The sequence below is a fragment of the Pan paniscus genome, chromosome X (assembly GCF_029289425.2).
Source record: "Pan paniscus chromosome X, NHGRI_mPanPan1-v2.0_pri, whole genome shotgun sequence".
In the NCBI taxonomy this organism is placed as follows: Eukaryota; Metazoa; Chordata; class Mammalia; order Primates; family Hominidae; genus Pan; species Pan paniscus.
This window is the reverse complement of record NC_073272.2, coordinates 26,433,368-26,453,354: the sequence shown is the minus strand read 5'-3', so window position 1 is coordinate 26,453,354 and position 19,987 is coordinate 26,433,368. Positions and strand designations below refer to the sequence as shown.

Genomic DNA, 19,987 nt, shown 5'->3' with positions numbered 1-19,987 from the left:
GCACTGGCGCAATCTCGGCTCACTACAACCTCTGCCTACCAGGTTCAAGCAATCCTGCCTCAGCCCCCAGAGCAGCTGGAACTACAGGTACATGCTACCATGCCTGGCTCATGTTTTTGTATTTTTAGTAGAGACCAGGTTTTGCCATGTTACCCAGTCTGGTCTCGAACTCCTGGGCTCCAGCTATCCACCTGCCTCGGCCTCCCAAAGTGCTAGGATTACAGGTGTGAGTCACGCCACCCGGCCATAAATTTCTTGTTTGGTAAATCTGGGGCAGTGAGAAGAAAATGAATAAAAAAGGAAACGTGGGCCAGGCGCGGTGGCTCACGCCTGTAATCCCAGCACTTTGGGAGGCCAAGGCAGGCGGATCACAAGGTCAGGAGTTCGAGACCAGCCTGGCCAATATGGTGAAACCCCGTATCTCCTAACAATACAAAAAAATTAGCTGAGCGTGGTGGCGCATGCCTGTAATCCCAGCTACTCGGGAGGCTGAGGCAGGAGAATTGCTTGAACCTGGGAGGCAGAGGTTGCAGTGAGCCGAGATCGCACCACACTGCACTCCAGCCTGGGCAACAGAGTGAGACTCCATCTCAAAAAAAAAAAAAAAAAAAGAAAGAAAGAAAGAAAGAAAAGAAACGTGGAAGGAATAGTAGAGTCAGGCCTGGGCATGGTGGCTCATGCCTATAATCCCAGCACTTTGGGAGGCTGAGGCGGGCAGATCATTTGAGGTCAAGAGTTTGAGACCAGCCTGGCCAACATGGTGAAAACCTGCCTCTACTAAAAATACAAAAAAATTGGCTGGGTGTGGTGGTGTGTGCCTGCAATCCCAGCTACTCGGGAGGCTGAAGCAGGAGAATCGCTTGAAACCAGGAGGCAGAAGTTGCAGTGAGCCAAGATGATCACACCACTACACTCCAGCCTGGGTGACAGAGTGAAGCTTTGTCTCAAAAAAAAAAAAAAAAGAATTTTATGGTGGGCACCTTAATGGTATCTTGAGACCTTCTGAGATGCCCCATAAGCCGGCTCTGCAAGAAAGATTCAAGTTCAAGTAGTTTATTTGGGAGATGATCCGATTCCAGGAAATACAGGAGCATGGGTAAGTGAAACAAGGAAAGGAAGGCAACTGATAAAGGGTGCCCTGTGGCAAGTGGAACTTAATCCCGCTGGGGGACTCTGGGAGTTAGGGTAGAACATGCAGTTCAGAGTTATTTCACTTGAGGGCTGAGGAAACCAGGGTATTTATACACTGACTTCTATCAATCATTGGTTGAGAGCTCTTGGGGATATGGGCTGTTAATTTTCTGGCCCTTTAGTTCTGACTTAATGGTGGTGTTGGGAGGGCAGGGCTTTCCAATGGCCAGATAAAGCCCTCAGGCAGAGAGATGCAGGTGCTGGCAGTTGACAGTGGGTCAGGTGTTGACTATGGTAACATCATAGTCATTATGGTAAGTCCTGAGGGGATTTCGGCAGGGTTCAGACAGCATCTGCTCCAAAGAGAGTATTTTATTAGGTTGGCGCAAAAGTAATTGCGGTTTTGTCATTATTTTCAATGGCAAAAACTGCATTTACTTTTGCACCAACCTAGTAGTTCTTCTTTGCAGATCTTTGAAAATACTGTTTTGTTTTGTTTTAAGATGGAGTCTCCTCTGTCGTTCAGGCTGGAGTGCAGTGGTGCAATGTCAGCTCACTGACACCTCCTCCTCCTCCTGGGTTCAAGCGATTCTCCTGCCTCAGCCTCCCGAGTAGCTGGGATTACAGGCATGTGCCACCACGCCTAACTAATTTTCTGTGTTTTTAATAGAGACTGGGTTTCATCATGTTGGCCAGGCTGGTCTTGAACTCCTGACCTCAAGTGATCTGCCCGCCTCAGCCTCCCAAAGTGCTGGGATTACAGGCATGAGCCACCGTGCCTGGCCGAAAATAATGTTTTCAACAATTTAATGACGTTGATGTGAGGACTGCTTGTAGGAAGGTAGATGTCATTTGTAGGTGTGTTCCAAGCTGAAGTTAAGGTCTCTATGGCTTAGCTTCCTCATCTGCAAAGTGGGGCAACTATACCTAACTGATTGGGTGTTGTCGGGGCTATAGGTAGGCTATGATAAGCATTAGGTTGGTGCAAAAATAATTGCGGTTTTTTGTCATTACTTTTTTTTTTTTTGAGACGGAGTTTCGCTCTTGTCGCCCAGGCTGGAGTGCAATGGTGTGATTTCTGCTCACTGCAACTTCCGCCTCCTGGGTTCAAGCGATTCTCCTGCCTCAGCCTCCTTAGTAGATGGGATTACAGGCGCCCACCAACACGCTTGGCTAATTTTTGTATTTTTAGTAGGGACGGGGATTCGCTATGTTGGCTAGGCTGGTCTTGAACTCCTGACCTCAGGTGATCCGCCCGCCTTGGCCTCCCAAAATATTGGGATTACAGGCGTGAGCCACCACGCATGGCCTGTCATTACTTTTAATGGTAAAAACTGCAATTACTTTTGCACCAACCTAATACCATAGTGCTAAAGACATAAGAGGTACTCAATAAACAGTAGAAATAATCATGATAGTCCTTGTTAGGGACAGCACTGATCTGACAAGTTCTCACAGAAGGCATGCTCTTCTTGTAGAGGTCATGGGACTCAGAAGCCCTGTTCCTAAACATTCTCTGGGACTTTTCTGAACAGCCTGCCTCCGACATGTTTCCTCTGCCTCTGCTAACTGGAGATAGGACTTTAGGACTTTGCTCCAGCTTTGTTCCTCGGTTTCAGCTTTCTTGTTTCCTCTCACTGAGGTCTGTGCATCTTTCTATTTGCTCATGAGCTAACCATGTCTGTCTCACCCCAACCCTAATACCCAGCTCTTGATGACTTTGGGGAGGACAGTAATGTTCATTGTTTTTTTCTACTTATAAGACTAATATAGGGTTGGTGCGGTGCCTCATGCTTGTAATCTCAGCACTTTGGGAGGCCGAGGCAGGCAGATCGCTTGAGCTCAGGAGTTCAAGACCAGCCTGGGCAATATGGCGAAACACCGTCTCTACAAAAAATTAGCCAGGCGTGGTTGCGTGTCCTGTAGTCCCAGCTACCCGGAAGGCTGAGGTGGGAGGATCACCTGAGCCTGGGAGGTCGAGGCTGCTGTGATCACGTGACTGCACTCCAGTCTGGGCAACAGAGTGAGGCCCTGTCTCAAAAAAAAAGAATAATATATGCTCATTTTTGAATATATATATATATATTTTTTTTTTTTTTTGAGATGGCATCTCGCTCTGTTGCCCAGGCTGGAGTGCAATGGCGTGATCTCGGCTCACTGCAACCTCCGCCTCCGAGGTTCAAGCGATTCTCCTGCCTCAGCCTGCAGAGTAGCTGGGACTACAGATTCCTGCCAACACGCCCAGCTAATTTTTATATTTTTAAAAGAGACGGGGTTTCACTGTTTGGCCAGGATGGTCTCGATCTCTTGACCTCGTGATCCACCCACCTCAGCCTCCCAAAGTGCTGGGATTACAGGCGTGAGCCACCGCGCCCAGCCTTGAATATTTGTTAAAGGCAGAAAAATTTGTTTTAAAGTAAAACAAAAATCTTCCATAACCCCATATTTTAAAGATTTCACTTTTAGCATCTTGATATATTTCCTTCCAATGCTTTTTTCTGTGCATGTACATATGACATAATTGGGCTCATGTTTTTGGAATCACATTTTGCAGCCTGCTTTTCTAACACTATAATGCTAACACGTGCCCATAACATTAGAATTTCTTCAAAAACATGACTCTTAGTGAGTGTACAATACTATATTATATGGACTTATTTTTATTTGAACCATTTCTACTATTGCTGTAAGTTGTATCTTTTCTGCCTTTTACAAATAATTCTGCATTAAGCATCTTTGTACATAATTATTTGTGTGCTTCTCTATTTCTTTTGGGATAAATTACCAAGTGGAATCCCTAGGTCAAAGGGTATGAATATTCTAAAGGCTGTTAGCATATACTGACAAATATCCTCTATGGAATTTCTAATGAAGTTAACACCTGCATAGATTTTTTGAAATCATTACCATAATCAAGATACATAATGATTCTTGGACGGCCACAGTGGCTCACGCCTATAATCCTAGCACTTTGGGAGGCCGAGGAAGGTGAATCACTTGAGGCCAGAAGTTCCAGACCAGCCTGGGCAACACAGTGAAACCCTGTCTCTACCAAAAATATAGAAAGATTAGACAGGAGTGGTGGCATACACCTGTGGTCCCAGATACTTGGGAGGCTCAGGTGGGAGGATTGCTTGAGCCTGGGAGACAGAGGTTGCAGTGAGCTGAGATTGCACCACTGCATTCCAGCCTGGCAACAGAGTAAGATCCTGTCTCAAAAAAAAAAAAAAAAAAAAAAAAAAAAAAAAAAAAAAAAAAAAAAAAGCTACATAATAATTCCATTACCCCAATAAACTCTCTCCTGCTATCCCTTCATAGTCATCCCCTTCATAACCCTTATGGAATATTTAGCTCTGTAGTGTGGAATTAACTGATCATTCTTAGCTAATTGTCTTGATAGCATTACAATGCCCCCAAGTTAAAATAACTCATTCAAGTATTATCAAGAAGTTTCTGAGTCAGGTTGTAGCAGCTGCCAGGACTGGTCTCCAAAGTGGGTGGATCTGTTAAGGACTCCTCTCAGAGTGGTGCCTGAAAGAGCCTATTTCTGCCATTAAGACTGCAAGACATGCTGAGATTCAATCACAGGACTGTGGGGAGAGGAGCAGGAAGAAGCCAGGACTAGGCTGGAGCAGGATTAGTGGGAATGGAATTAGTTATAGAGCTGACCCTCAGGGCAGTTAGACAGAAGTCTAAATTTCAAAGTTCAAGGACTTGGGATGAGTAAGTGTCAGGTGTGACGGACTTAGCACAAAGTAGCACTGAAAGCTAAGGATTTGATGTGGGTAACACAATGAAGATATCCTAGGCAGAGGCAGTATCTTGGTTCAATGGGACAGGGGAGGATTAGGAGGAGAAGAAGGTGAGGAAGGGAGACAGAAGACATTGGGAGTCTAAAGGAATGGTCTAGGCTCTTGGACAAGAGTTCACAAGGACTCAGCTAGACATCAGAACTCTTTAAAATGAGCAGGTGAACAGGTGAACCTCTCATTCTGGAGAGAGAATTAGGTGACCAATTAGGAACCAAGGGGTGGCTCAGTGGCCAAGAATACAGTGGGGTTTAGGTGCTTTCCAATGTGAACAGTGACTCTAAGGCAGTGGTTTGTAAACTTTAGCGTGGGTCAGAATGCCTCCCAAACCAGGAGGTTTTGATTCAGTAGGTCTGGAGTGGGAAGCCAGAATTTCTGATTCAGTAGGTCTGGGGTGGGGATCCAGAATTTCTGACAAGTGACCAGGGCTGCTGCTGCACTTCTTGGAGAAGTACACTTTGAGAACCACTGCTCTAAGGCAAAAATACATATATTGAGATTAGAATAACCATGTCATTTGCACATTACCCAGTACACGTAGGAAAAGGGCTCCTAAATGTAACACAGGGCTTGGCTCTTCCAGGTGATGAGCTGGTAGAGTTAAACCTGCTGCTGGAAGTGTTTTGTGCTTCCAGGAGGGCAAATAGGGTAGGAAGCATCACTGGAATTCTCACAACACTGGAGTTCTGTCCTGTATAGGTCATAATACTCTTAAGTGATGTTATTCTGATTTAAAGGGCCAGCATCTAAAACTGTCAAACTGTAATTCTCTGCTACAGAATCCATTTTCTTCTTCTTTTAGGGCTAGCCCTCTTTGCTTATTGAGGAGTAATAAAAATAATGTCCCCTTATATTAGCATAGCACGTTCTAATTCAAAAAGTGCAATGACATGATATCTCATTTGATCTCCTTTCTGTGATGGAGGCAAGCCCGGTATTTTTATCCCATCCTTTGGGCTACTGATTCTCAAAGTATAGTTCCCAGACCTGCAGCATTAACAACACCCAGAAACTCTCTAGAAAAGCAAATTCTGACCCCACCCCAGACTTACTGAATCAGGTCCGGGGTCTGGCAGGGGGCCAATAATTCGCATTTCTAACAAGTTCCCTTGTGATGCTGATGTTGGTGCTGCTGGTCCCAGACCACACTTGAATGAAAACCACTACTGTAGATAAAAATGAAAGATGTAGAAGCCCAGGGACTTGTCCTAAGAGGACTCCTGCCTAGATCCTTTTCTTACTACACCTGCTGCAGCCCTGGTCCCTACGCGCCCGCCCCCACCACCTCGCCCTTCGCAAAAAAAAAAAATTCCTTCAAATCCCAGCTGCATTATTTTAGAATTTTGTGAATGTGAATACCTGTAAAATGAGGATAACAATAGGATCTACCTCTTTGGGTTCTCACAAAGATTAAACAAGAACTAGGTAAAGTACTTAGCACCGTGCTTGTGCTTAATAAATGCCAGCGATCATCATGATTTTTTATTAATATTAAAAGTGACAATTCACAATGAATACTTTGGTAAGTTCTTTGGATGTGTGTCTTCAGAATGCTCCTCTTAAAATGTGAATGTCCCTAGATAATGTAGACATTAAAGCACCTGATCGTTAACATTCCATCTCTGATTGCCATGAGCATTTGGCTGAGGGCAGGGTACTTCGGAAATGGGACCCACGACTGGTAAAGTAGGAGGCAAGAGAAAATAGAGCAGTGCATGGAACAGTGTATTGAAAGGCACACAACAGCAAGACTTCTTGAGGAAACTTTGAATAGCTGGGGAAGGGGAAGAGTGGCTGACAGAGGAAGCAACTGCGAAAGGGCAGCCAGGAGTAGGAGGCAGGCTGTTAAAGACAATCTACCTCCTTCAAAGTTCCCCCTAGGGCAGCCCCAGGGGAGGGCTCCAGGGCTACACCAGGCCACGAGGGGATCTGCCAGGGTTCACGTTGCATGAAGTCCAGGGGTCGAACACTCAGGTGCCCATAGTGAATGCCCGGAGGGGCCGTCCACTGGCAATTAGCACAATGAATTCGGGCTCAAAAGTGGCTTTGTCTTCAGGGTGACTCCTATTTGGCAAATATCCTGACTACAGCACATCATGCACTAGCTCATCCCAGGGACATGGTCCTTTATTAGTGGAGGTCTGCTATGTTGTTTCTCAAGGCGTCCTAGGCCCCTCAGGAAGCGGTTTTACGTTATCTGGGTGGCGCAGCCCGGGTCCCGTGCCCAGAGAGGACGGAGACCTTTGCAACTGAATTAAACAGAAGAAACAAAAGCAGCAAGTTCGGGCCCGTGGGTACGGAGGGCTAGCCAATGGGGCCCGGCCGCTTCCCGGCGGAGTGGTACTATGATGACAGTAGCCAACCAGCGCGCTCTATGCAAATGAGATACTGTATCCCGCACCAGCCGCTTCAGTGTCGTCTGGTTGTTATAGTGATAAACTGAGGCCTTGCCTCTTGGCTTCTGGGAGAGAGAGAGAGAGAAAGGGGCGGGGGGTAACCTCTTTACTTCCCCTAGGGAAGACAGAAAGAAGGGGAGCAGAAGCGGGGGGATGGGTGGAGGGTAGAGGGGAGAAAAATACGTGACAAAGAAAACATTCTCTGCCTGGGAGGAGACTCTCTGAGGGTGTAGAGCTAGAGGGAGCATTCACTGGCCATGCCAGTAGTTACCACTGATGCTGAGTCAGAAACAGGTATCCCAAAATCCCTTTCCAATGAGCCTCCCTCAGAAACCATGGAGGAAATAGAGCACACATGCCCACAGCCTCGACTGGTAAGTAAAGACAAAGGATGGAAATGTATGCGTGGCTATGGCATAAAAGAGTTCCTTATGCGCCCGCAGCCAGCGAGGAAAACGATGCTTAGAGGATTTTCATGTAAATGAGAAGAGCGCTACCGCCTAATCCTTCTCAGCTGTTTATACTTAGCTTCTATACCGGGCGCTGCTCTCAGTTTACAAAGCGTTATTGTATTGGCTGGGTAGGAAACGGGCTGCTTGGGATATGCTGTGTTTTTGTGCTTCGGGAGGAGGGGAGGGCCTTTTTCCTTTTAGGTGTGTTCTTGTCTGAAGGTAAAAAAAATCCTACAGTGCAATTTTAAAATGGTATTCTCTTTACCAAGCTCGGGAAGAGTCCCTTGTTAAGTTTTAAATTCTAGCTAAGGAATGCTTCGTTCCTCAACTGATTTTGGTGCCTGATGCCAATTTGGGGGGAAAAAATGGAAACATGGAAGCAAAACTTCCCCATCCGTTTGAAAATGTTCAAAATAAATAAATAAATACATAGGAATCCCTCAATGATTTAGTTAGAAATAATACGCATTTAAAACGAATTGTAAAACATTTCCAGAGTGTGCTGTGAGGGTTTCTCTTCAGGTAGTGGAAACCTGGGGAGCTACATTTATTTAGAAAGGGGTTGCATGCCTTTAAGAATGAAAGTGTGGAAACGGGGTACTGAGAGCGTCCTTCCGCCTCCGTAACTGCACCGTAACTGCTCTCCCAAATTTGGTCGTCTCTCTATCCCTGGTTATGATCTTTTAGGTAGATGTGAAACTTCGTTCCCAACCACCTCAGCATGTGTCCTCAAGGAATCAAAAACACGCATGGGTGGTGGGTTTTCTGTGGTCCGAAGTCTTGTGGAACTTGGGGAGACCTCTCTTTGAGTCCCCCAATCCAAAAGACACACTAGTTAAAGCTATCCTTTCCTTTAGCGATTTCCCTCAAGTTAAAAGGTGGAATATTTTGATTGGCTGTGGAGTTTGACCCTGGGAAGAGTTTTTTAAAAAAGGATTTTGTGATGTAGCATTTTCTGTGAACCTGCAAAATTAGGGCTCGCCGATGAGAAGGCCAACCCATCATAAAACTGTTATTTCTTAATAAGAGTTAATAAGGGTTCAAAGGAGGCTTAGAACAACTTCCTAAAAAGCACAAATACAGAGGAAGTTATATTAGAGCCCTGTGGGCTTTTTTTCCCTATGCTTCTATTTTTAAAAATGTTTTCTCTTAGGGCAGTTTAATAGTAACTGTGCCCTAGCACTTTAGCCACTTACTGAATGACATACACAGTGCAGTGTCTATGTTCTCATGAAATACAAACCATCCCAATAAGTTTGTTACTAAGGGATTCCTTTGAGTCACTAAACAACTTATGGTTTAGCATAAAGGAAAATGACCACTAAAAGCATATTACAAGATTATCATATGCACATATACATATATACACATAAATAGAGAGAGAGACTCACTCTGTTTTCCAGGCTGGCCTCAAACTTGAACTCCTGGACTCAAGTGATCCTCCTGCCTCAGCCTCCCAAGTAGCTGGGATTACAGGCTTGTGCCACAGCACTGGACCAATATATATATGTGTGTGTATATATATATGTATATACACACATATATACATATATACACACATATGTATATATATTTGTGCCCATGCTTACCCAAAAATATATTTTTTAAAGTAACCACAATCTTCAAATTTGCATCACATACCTTCCTGACAGAGGTAAAGGGCAGAGGAGAGAAAGGCGGCATCCAGCTCCAGTTTGTGCATCATTTCAGTCTCTTTTGCCTACTATTTTTCCTTCCATTTTTACCTCTTAGCTATTCTGCTTCCTGATTGCTTCTGCCTGAGGGAGATGGGCAGAGAAAATTAAGGGAAAGAAGAAAGTTCAAGTTACTTTCTTGTTTTTTTAAGATGGAGTCTCACTATGTCCTCCAGGCTAGAGGGCAGTGGCCTGATCTTGGCTCACCACAACCTCCACCTCCCAGGTTCAAGCGATTCTCCTGCCTCAGCCTCCTGAGTAGCTGGGATTACAGGTGGGCAGCACCATGCCTGGCTAATATTTTTTTGTATTTTTGGTAGAGACGGGGTTTTGCCATGTTGGCCAGGCTGGTCTCGAACTCCTGCCCTCAGGTGATCCGCCCACCTTGGCCTCCAAAGTATTGGGATTACAGGTGTGACCCACTGCACCTGGCCAAGTTACTTTCCACTTTCACTAGTGACAGCTTATTCCGGGTGGTAACTCACAAGAACCACGCAAAGCTGGCAATGTGCTCTACACCCTCACCTCCCACCCATTGTAGAAATAAGGAAACTGAGGTTCAGAGAGGGTAAGTGACTTGCCCAAGGGTCACACTGCTTTGAAGGGGGCAGAGCTGGGATTTGAACCCAGAGCTCTACACCGGAAAAGTGGAAGATCTTTCTTCTATAACATACTCATAAGTGAGATACATTCCCTTCCCATCTTTTTGGTAGTTCTGGTTTCGTGTGTGTGTGTGTGTGTGTGTGTGTGTGTGTGTGTGTGTGTGTATCATGCACATGCATAGGTATGATACAGATGTACATAAGTTGAACTGTTGAAGCACCTGCTTTGATTTACTTATGATACAAAATTTTCCACATTGTTCATCATTGTCATGGGCTACTGAAATTTGACTCTGTTTAAACAGGGGCTTGCAACCAATTTATAAAACACTACTAAAATTTTCAAATTGCCTTCTCTCTTATTAGCTAACTTTGATCACTGTAGGGTTATATTCTAAATTTAGATTTATACTTTATAGCCTAACTTTCCTTTGCTAATGATCTTACTTTAATAACTAAGGCACATGCTAACTACTTAATAAAAAAGTTTGTTGATGAAGAGAGTGAGCAGCAAGTGAAAACATGAAATTAACATTTCTTTCTCTGGTTTTTAGTAGTTTCTGTTGATCTTGTAGCTTTGCTAGTGTCTTCATATTTCAAATTGTATAAATTCTGCATTTCTCCCAGCACCCAGGCATATAGCTCCAAATTGTATGTGGGTCACTGACACCACAGCCATCAACAGAGTGTGGCTACTGAGTTGCTTAACTAACTATGGAAAGTGTATGAAATATTTGCAGGGGGCCTTTTTAGGATTGAAGCTCCACACTTGGATTCTCCTTCAGAGGGCAGGCTCCTTCTCCTAGTTGCTGAAATGAAGTGGGGAGCTGGCATACGTGAGTGAATAAATAGACTTTAAAGCAGTCTATATTTTAGATCCCTGTAAGTAACAAATTGATAATAATATTGCAGATATGATTGAATTATATTTCAAGGGGAAGTTCTTCTGCCAGGAAAACTTGTAGTTTCTCTACCTGCCTTATTCTTCATTAGAGGAAAATGTAAGAAAGGAGACGATTAAATAGAATGCAGTAACTCTGATAAAGAAATTAGAAAAGAAATAACAAAAGCATTACCTAGGTTTTATGATAGAGCCTATATTTTAGGAATGTAATCTTACTACTCTTACCATTTTACCATGGTGCTCTGATTTGAGATGCTTCTGAGAACTCTTTACATTGTTACAATGTTTACTCTTGATTCTTGACTTGTTTTCAGTTCTTTACTATTTTCCTGATTAAACATGATGCAAGGTGACTCATCAGCTTGACTGTCAAGATGAGAAACTGAGTGGCCTTGGGTGATATGATGTAATAGCCCTTCTTGGAAACCTAACTCCTGAGATACAAGGACTCCTCTGAGCAAGGACTGTGTCCTCATATCTTCCCAGCCCTCAGATTATACCTAGAAAGATCCTCTGGGCTCAGCAGGTGTCCCAGAAGCCCTTTCTAACAAGGCCCAGCCACCCTGAAAGTTGTCTGCTTGAGAATTTGGTTAATGACCTTGGACAAGTTCTTCTAGGGGTGCATTCTGTTGTCAGAAGGAATTGTAATTCTAGACTGCAATAGTCACTTCCATGAAGATGGATATACTATGGATCAACTGAGAAGGCCTTGGAAATAAAAAAGGGTTGGTTCAATATGCCACATTAGCAGGAGGAGTTCATTTCGGGTTTTACTTCAAAGTGGAGCAGTGCCAAGAGACTGCTGTCTTGCAGAAGGTGCATTATGTCAGTTTGGAGGTAGCATGCTCATCTGCTAGTATTCAAAAAGATGACCAGATTTCCAGAGACATCAATGGCTTCCTTTGCTAATATTGCCATCTACTTAGCCACCCAGAACAGCATACATTTTAAAAGTGAAACACTCTTAATGCGCAATATTGGCGAAAATAAACAAATGTGAGCTTCCTTGGGTATTTACTGTGGTCAACTGGAATTCTGCCTAAGGTTATTATTAGGTATCTTCCTGCTGGTCTCTATCCAAATGCAACATCCATGTCTTGCAAATTGATACTAGTCAGGTGTATTTAGCATGGAATCAATCAATTAGTTTCTTCCATTCTTTTAGGTTTGTTCTCTCACTACCCCTCCAACCCAATTTGCCTAATGCTAAACCCTTATGGAAGAAATAAACCTAAATCAAATATGATAGGTAGTTTCTGTGTTTTATTTTGATGATTTAGCATATAGAAATCAAAAGAGTGCATGTATATGTCCTCAATCAGGCAGTGAGGAAGATTTAAAGTATTTAGCAATGCAGAGTTTTGGAAGATAACTGAGAGAAAACTGAGTCTCTTACCAATCCTTACCAACCCCTACCATCCCCTTACCCATGGGATCCACAGTCAGCCAGGTGGTTAACAACTTCCAGACACAGCAATGCACCAGGTGCTGTGGAGATAAATAAAAGAAGTGAATCCAAACCCCTTGCCCCTAAAGGGGCATTTCCGTTTAATAGAAGGTAGTAGTTTGGTTTGTGGAAGCATGCCAGGATGCTGAAATCCCTTAAGAGAGCTTTTTTGTAAGTTTGACTTTAACATATTAGACTTTCTTAAAAGCTATTATTTATCCATTGAGGGGAAGTACTTCCCAGCAGGGAGGACTCTGTTAACCCAATCCCCAAGTTAAGAAAAGTCCCTGCATTTGAAGAAAAGGTTTTACTTGCTCACCCCAATACATATTTTGGGATATGGAAAGGATCAATCTATTTTTGAGTGGATCTTAAGCCCCCATTGTGGGTCACATACTGGCCTAGAACTCTAGAACAGCTCTGCCCAGTAGAAATACAGCATGAGCCACATGTGTAATTGAAAATTTTCAAGTGGCCACAGTTTTAAAAGTTAAAAAAGGTGAAATTAATTTTGTATCCAAAATATTATGTCAGCATGCAATATAAAAATTATTAATGAGATCTTATATTATTTTCTTCATACTAAGTCTGAAATCCAATGTGTATATTGTGCTTGCAACACATCTCAATTCGGACTAGCTAATTTCAAGTGCTCAGTGACTACATGTGGCTTTACAGGGAGCTTAGACACTTGTCCAGCCCTGTTAGGATCAGTTCTGAGGACCTACAATGATAAATACTTTTCATGTTGCACAGTTCACGTATACATATATGTAGTCATAACTAAAACCAAACATCATTTTTCCTTACTTCATGTTTTGCACTCTTATACTTTCTATGCTATCCTATCTTATTCTATTTCAGTTAAGAGACTGTTGCAGTAATCTAGATGAGAGTTAATAAGTTTGAAATTATAGAAGGACAGTGGGAAAGGAGAGAACTAGATGGATATGGGAAACACTAAGGAGATAAATGCCCCAAGATTTGATAACTAAGTCTGAGCATGGGGCAGATTCAATGAAAGATCAAGGGGCCAGGCGCAGTGGCTTATGCCTGTGATCCCAGCACTTTGGGAGGTGAGGCAGGTGGACCACTTGAGGTCAGGAGTTCAAGACCAGCCTGGCCAACCTGGTGAAAACCCATCTCTACTAAAAATACAAAAATTAGCCGGGTATGGTAGTGTGTTCCTGTAATCCCAGCTACTTGGGAGGCTGAGGCAGGAGAATCGCTTGAACCCGGGAGGCGGAGGTTGCAGTGAGCCGAGATCATCCCACTGCACTCCAGCCTGAGTGACAGAGCGAGACTCCATCTCAAAAAAACAAAAAGATCAAGGAAGGCACAGTTTGTTTTCTGGCTCCAACTAGTGAGTGCCATCACTGAGATGGGTGTGCCAGGGAAGTAGAGTTTGTGAGAGTTATGTCTGAGGTGCCATGGGGACTTCCACTTGGAGGTGTCTAGTTCATGTTTGGTTGGGGAACTCAGGAGAGAGTTCTGAGCTGGAGATATAGATCTGGGAGATAGCATGGAGGAGATGGAAGTGAAATTGAGGCAGTGAAATGGATGAGAGTGAAATTAAGATAGTTTCTGGACTGAGAAGGAAGTGGATGGAGATGGTTACCTAGGAAGAGTGCCTCAGGATAATCCCACTACAGGGCTAATTCTAGAAAGTAACTGACCCTGAGCCATCCTATCAGGTTCTTAGAGGGGGAAAATAGAGGAGCTGTAGTTAAAGCTATTAGAATCCTCCTTCTATTCATCTGTCTCTACATGAAATCTGGTTAAGCTAATCTACTTTATCCCAGAATCTTCCCAGGTTGGAACCCTAAGAAAGACTACTTAAAGGGCCAGTAGAAGAAGGATCATGAAAAGAAGACAGAGAAGTATTTCTCAAATAACTGGGAGATCAAGGGACCAAGGGCAGGGTAAGTTTCATGGAGGGAATGTCCAATAGAATCAAATGCAGTAGAGAGATCAAATGAGTTAAGGAGGAAAAGTTTCCTTTGGATTTAGAAAGAAGAGGTCAATGGTGATGTTTCAGTGAAGTGGTGGGAGCGGAGGCTGGATGGCAGTAGATTGAGGAGCCTATAGGTGGTAGGGAAGTGGAAGCTTGACTGAGAGAGGAAGCAGATAGAATGTACAGTACCCAGAGGTGGACAAATCAGGGCTTAGGGTTACTAGAGACTAGCTTTTCCCCTTCCTTCTTTCGTTCCTTTCATCTTCCCTCCCTTCATCTTTTTTTCCTTTTATTTCTCATTCCTTTCATCCATCCAAGATGTCAGATCTTTTGGTTGGCTCATTCTTTTAAGATGATAGCAACTTGTGCCTAAATATAAATGGGAAAGAGCCAGTGGGAGAGGGAAAGGGCGATGGTGATGGGGACAACTGATGAAGGGAATGTCTCTTAGGCTGGACAGGTTGGGCTCCAGTGCACAAGTGGAAGGATTGGCTTCAGGGATAAAAAAAGACACCTCTCCCACTGTAGTGGCGAGGAAGCTGGCAAGGATGGTTTGGGTAAGAACAAGTTATAAGAGGAAGGGTACTGAAAGTTGAAGGCCTCTCTATCTGATAGCCTGTTTTTCATCTGTGAAGGTGGAAGCAAAATCATGGTGGCTTATTTCTGGCTAGTACGGAACTATAATTCTGGTATATCCTGGGTAGTTGAGTCCAGCCCCAGGATATGTCCTCTCCTGAGGCCTCCAGGCTGTGGGTAGGGAGAAGTGGAAAGGCTGAGATGGTTCCTGATGAGATGCAGTGATGAGAGCAAATGGATCTGCTTCGTTGTGGCCTCTGGGACTCCACACCAATGCCCATCAAGCCAAGTCTAGATCTGGCCAGGGAGAGCTGAACTAGCCCACGGTGAAAGGACAGGGGGCTGTCAAGACAAATATGCTAAAGCTTGGTCTGGACTTGCTGGAGTCCATAGTCTTGTTCCAGTGTCAGTTTTGCCATTGAATTATTGCGTGCACTTAAGCAAATCACTTTCCTCTCTGGATTCCATTCTGTCCCCAACAATGGATTGGATAGATCCTTAGAGTGTGATTCTAGCTTTCATTGCCTTGGAACTTGGTCTACTGCAGTATGTTCTGTTTGAGCTCATGCTCCTATCAAAAGTCTGGGCTACCCCATTCCTCACCCCCTGTTGGTTTTATCCATTTGGGGTAAAAACAGGTTGCATGATCTTATGGTAAGACACACTGGCTAAATATGAATAACAAATGTTCACAAGCACTTTGAAGTTTTACATTGATGTTGTACAAACCACTTCTGCTGTCTTCTGTTTTATTCTTCAGATGCTTTCTCAGACAGGTTGAATGTATTCCAAATCATATATGGAATGTTCTATTCATTGTTTCGAGAAACCTGTGTTGAATCTCTTCTTAATGTGAACAGTAGCCTCCTAATTTATCTATTTCATACTACAGAAGTTTGAAACATTGGGCCTTCTTTGAGGCATGGCAGTATGGGCTTGAACTATAGAGGCCTTTCTTAATCAATGTTGTCCATCTAAGCTTGCTACTTGGGGTTAAAGTCCAGCAATGGGTCAGGCTGTAGTCCCAAAACTCTTACATCTTTAGCTGGTGCCCCACACAAAGCTTCTCAGTGACCGTTAGGGAAATAAATGCAGGAAAATAATTATCCCATCGGATCACCAGGGGGAAGAATGAAAAGGAAAAAAAAGCAAGGAAGGTAGAAACAAACTAAGTCATTGCAAGCTGGGCCTATTTTCTTCCAATAATCTCCCAGGTAACAGCCTCTACCTTGCTAGGATCTGATTACCCGTTGCTGGCCTCAGACCATAGCATTATTGTTTTAACATTACTACCTTCCTCTTTATCCCAGCATGAACTGGGTTGTATGGGAGGCTGGGAAGCTGACCTTGCTTGGGGATAAAGAGACAGTTTAGCACTCAACAATCTTGAAGGCAGACTTGAAAACACAGTGATTAGAAAATAAAGCAGTGAGCCCTGGTAGTGTGCGCCTGTGTAATAGTGTGCAGGGCCACACGGGGCTAGCCTATTGAGCAGAATTCATTTTCATATAATCTCCTCCCTCCCGCCAAAATCTTTGACTTGGTGTTTTTGTTTTCTACTTGATAATTCATGCATGCTGAACCTGACATCAGGATGCTGAGGGTTATTTAAACTGTCATTTAAGAAAAATAACAACAACGGTAATAGGTTAATAGAAACATCATGAATGATGTGTACAGCCTATTGCCAACCAAATGATGTTGAAAGCCCATTCCTGGTACATGCAGGCTTCTGTGTTTCATCTCTAGTGTGCCTAATATTGACTGTAGGCACAGTCACATAATAATAAATTCTATTGTACCTCCAAATTGTTTAGTTATAAGGTAATTGTTCTATATGGGATGCAAGGCTAGTGGTCTCACTCCTTTTTCTCCATGGGCAAGTCGGGGAATTGAACAACCATTCACAGTGCACACTGTATTGGGCACTGTGTTGAATGCTCTATATGTATTATCTCATTTAATCAGGATGCAGACCCATGAAATAAGCATTACTATTCCTCATGTTATAAGTAAGGAAATAAATAATCAAGTAATTTCCCAAAGATCCAAAAAGATATATATGTATATTTTTGAGATGAAGTCTTGCTCTGTCACCCAGGCTGGGTGCAGTGGCATGATCTCAGCTCACTGCAACCTCCGCCTCCCAGGTTCAAGTGATTCTTCTGCCTCAGCCTCCCCAGTAGCTGGGATTACAGGTGCATGCCACCACGCTCAGTTAATTTTTATAGATAGATAGATAGATAGATAGATAGATAGATAGATAGATATAGATATATATATAGATATATATATATCTATATATATCTATATAGATAGATAGATATAGATATATATATAGATATATATATATCTATATATATCTATATATATAGATAGATAGATAGATATTTTTTTTTTTAGTAGAGATGGGGTTTCACCATGTTGGCCAGGATGGTCTTGAAGTCCTGACCTCAAGTGACCCTCCCGTCTCGGCCTCCCAAAGTGCTAGGATTACAGGCGTGAGCCACTGTGCCCGGCCCCAAAGATCAAATATTAACTGATTAAGCTGGGAGTTGAAATTAGGTTTGTCTGACTTCTAAAGCCCCTATTTCCATGACACATAGTTCTCAAACTTCAGTGAGCAGAGAATTGCCTGCTCAAGCTCCCAGGTGATTCGGAAGCAAGATGTGCCTAGATGCACTTTTAGAGATGCTTTATTTAGCCCTCCCAGTCATATCTGCTGTGTTTGGGAACAGGAGTAGAAATAAAGCAGATATCTGTGTTCTTTGTAGTAAAACTAGAAATTCAATGTAAATATTTTGACCCAGCAGTTGCATTCCTAAGAAATTTGTACACATGGCCACCAAAAAAACTAGTATTAGGATGTTCTTAGCAGTGTTATTCACAATAACCCCAAACTGGAAACTACCCAAATGCCCAGCAGAAGCAGAATGGATTAAAAAAATTGTAGTACACTCACACAATTTAATGCTGGGTAGCAGTGAGATTGAAGAATCTACAACCACCTGCAGGAATATGGATGAATCTCACAAATGTAACATTGAATGAAAGAAGCCAGATACAAAATAATATGCACCACATGATTTCATTTCTATAAAATATAAAATAAAATAGGCAAAGCTCATCTTTCATGTTAGAAATCGGTGTAGTGGCAGGAGCATGGGATGGACGCTGGAAGTGTTAGGTTACGTGATGTGTGGCTGTGTGTACTTAGCTTGTGAAAGTCCATTGAGCTGCACTTAGGATATGTGTACTTTTCTTTTCTTTGAGACAGAGTCTCACTCTCACCCAGGCTGGAGTGCAATCATGCAATCTTGGCTCACTGCAACCTCCGCCTCCCAGTTACAAGCGGTTCTTCTGCCTCAGCCTCTTGAGTAGCTGGGATTACAGGCATGTGCCACCATACCCAGCTAATTTTTGTATTTTTAGTAGAGACCAGGTTTCACCATGTTGGCCAGCCTGGTCTTGAACTCCTGACCTCAGGTGATCCACCTGCCTCGGCCTCCCAAAGTGCTGGGATTAGAGGCATGAGCCACTGTGCCTGGCTGATATGTGTACTTCTCTATATGTCTATTATTCTTTAGTACAAAGTTTAAAGATATTATTATTCACAATAATGAAGAAAGGGAACACTCTACATTGTATTTCCCATTTCCAAATAATTCTGGTGATCTAATAAACTCTAAGGAATGGCATCACATCCTACTTACAATTATAGCTCTTGGCTGCTAACAGAGCTTCAAAGTGCTCAGCCCTTCCAGGGGCCAGTATATCCAGCCCCAAAGAGAGTCTAGTGAGCACTTGAACGAAACACCTTATGTCTAGGACCAGTCCAGCCCTAGTCAGGTAATCTGTGAATTAAAATCCATGGCCCCCAATTGTGTACTATGCCTGGCCTCACAGTCAGACAGGTTGTGGGCTGAGGAAATGGATGGCATTGGTTAGGTAGCAAGAGTACCTCAGAATAACCCTGCTACAGGGTGAATTCTAGAAAATAGCTGACCCAGAGCCTTTGCATCAGGGTTTGGGAAGGGGAAAAATAGAAGAGCTGTAATTAAAGCTTTTAGAATCCTCCCTTTATCTGCCTATTGCTACAGGAAATCTGGTTAAATTAATCTAGTTTACCCCACAGTCTTCCAGGATGGAACCCTGAGTGACAACATTTAGAGATCCAATAGACAAAGAGTCAGGAAAAGAAGACAGAGAGTACTTCTCAAATAGGTGGGAGATCAGAGGTCCAAGAGTAAAGCAATCACCTTACTGGTAGTTACACAGTTTTCTTGTAAAATATGGTTTCTGTTAAAGAAATCATCCACTTTGCAGAAAATATCATCTTTGGAACATCTTTCCTTTAGTGACTCAGAAAAAAAGAGGTTTTATTATTGAAATAGAATCTAGCAAATACCTCAAGCTGAGACATGTTAGAAATATCTGTACTTCTATCCAAGTATATTGCAAACCTCCCACACTGCATAATTTGTTCTAATGCTTGTTTCTTTCAATCTTCAACAATGTTTTCTATATGTCTTCTAAATATATTTGCTGACAAAGGAATGCATTTTAGTTTGACATCAGTTTTTTTTTCTACACATTAGAGCAGCTAGTTTTACTGTAGCATGAAGAATAGATGATTTTGCAATGGTATGAGACTTTTGTTTTTTCTCTATTGAGTTATGGAAACCCAAAAAGGCTTCTAAACATTTATCGTTACATGTAACAGTATTTTGTGACATGCTGGATTGAGTATCACATGACTCACAACATTGAAACATTAAACATGGAAAAATCATAGAGGTTTATCTTCATGTTCTGGATGCTTCATTTTAAAATATGTTAATTACAATAACTTCATACCATCATTAGCTAATATCTCAAGGTGATATTTAATGTTATTGGTAGCAGATATTTCTAATGGTCTTCTGTGAGATAATTTTCAATTCAGCTATCTTCTTGTCAGATCAGATTGGGTTGTCGTGGTTGGTACCTGATAATGTGGTGGCTGCAGAACTTATACAGGGA

The 19,987-nt window shown here is 42.9% G+C and overlaps 1 protein-coding gene across 2 annotated transcripts in view; it reads left to right on the top strand.

Annotated features, from left to right (window-relative positions):
* PCYT1B (phosphate cytidylyltransferase 1B, choline) overlaps positions 1–19,987 on the top strand; it is a 114,925-nt gene that overhangs the window by 18,096 nt on the left and 76,842 nt on the right. Inside the window, exon 1 of one of the 2 annotated variants that reach the window (XM_003819584.4) lies at positions 7,351–7,710. The exons of the other annotated variant lie outside the window; for it this stretch is intronic. Within the exon in view, the coding sequence (XP_003819632.1) occupies positions 7,594–7,710 (117 nt within the window). The 5' untranslated portion in view covers positions 7,351–7,593. Of the gene's footprint in view, positions 1–7,350; positions 7,711–19,987 lie in introns of those variants that run through there. 2 annotated transcript variants of the gene reach the window in all.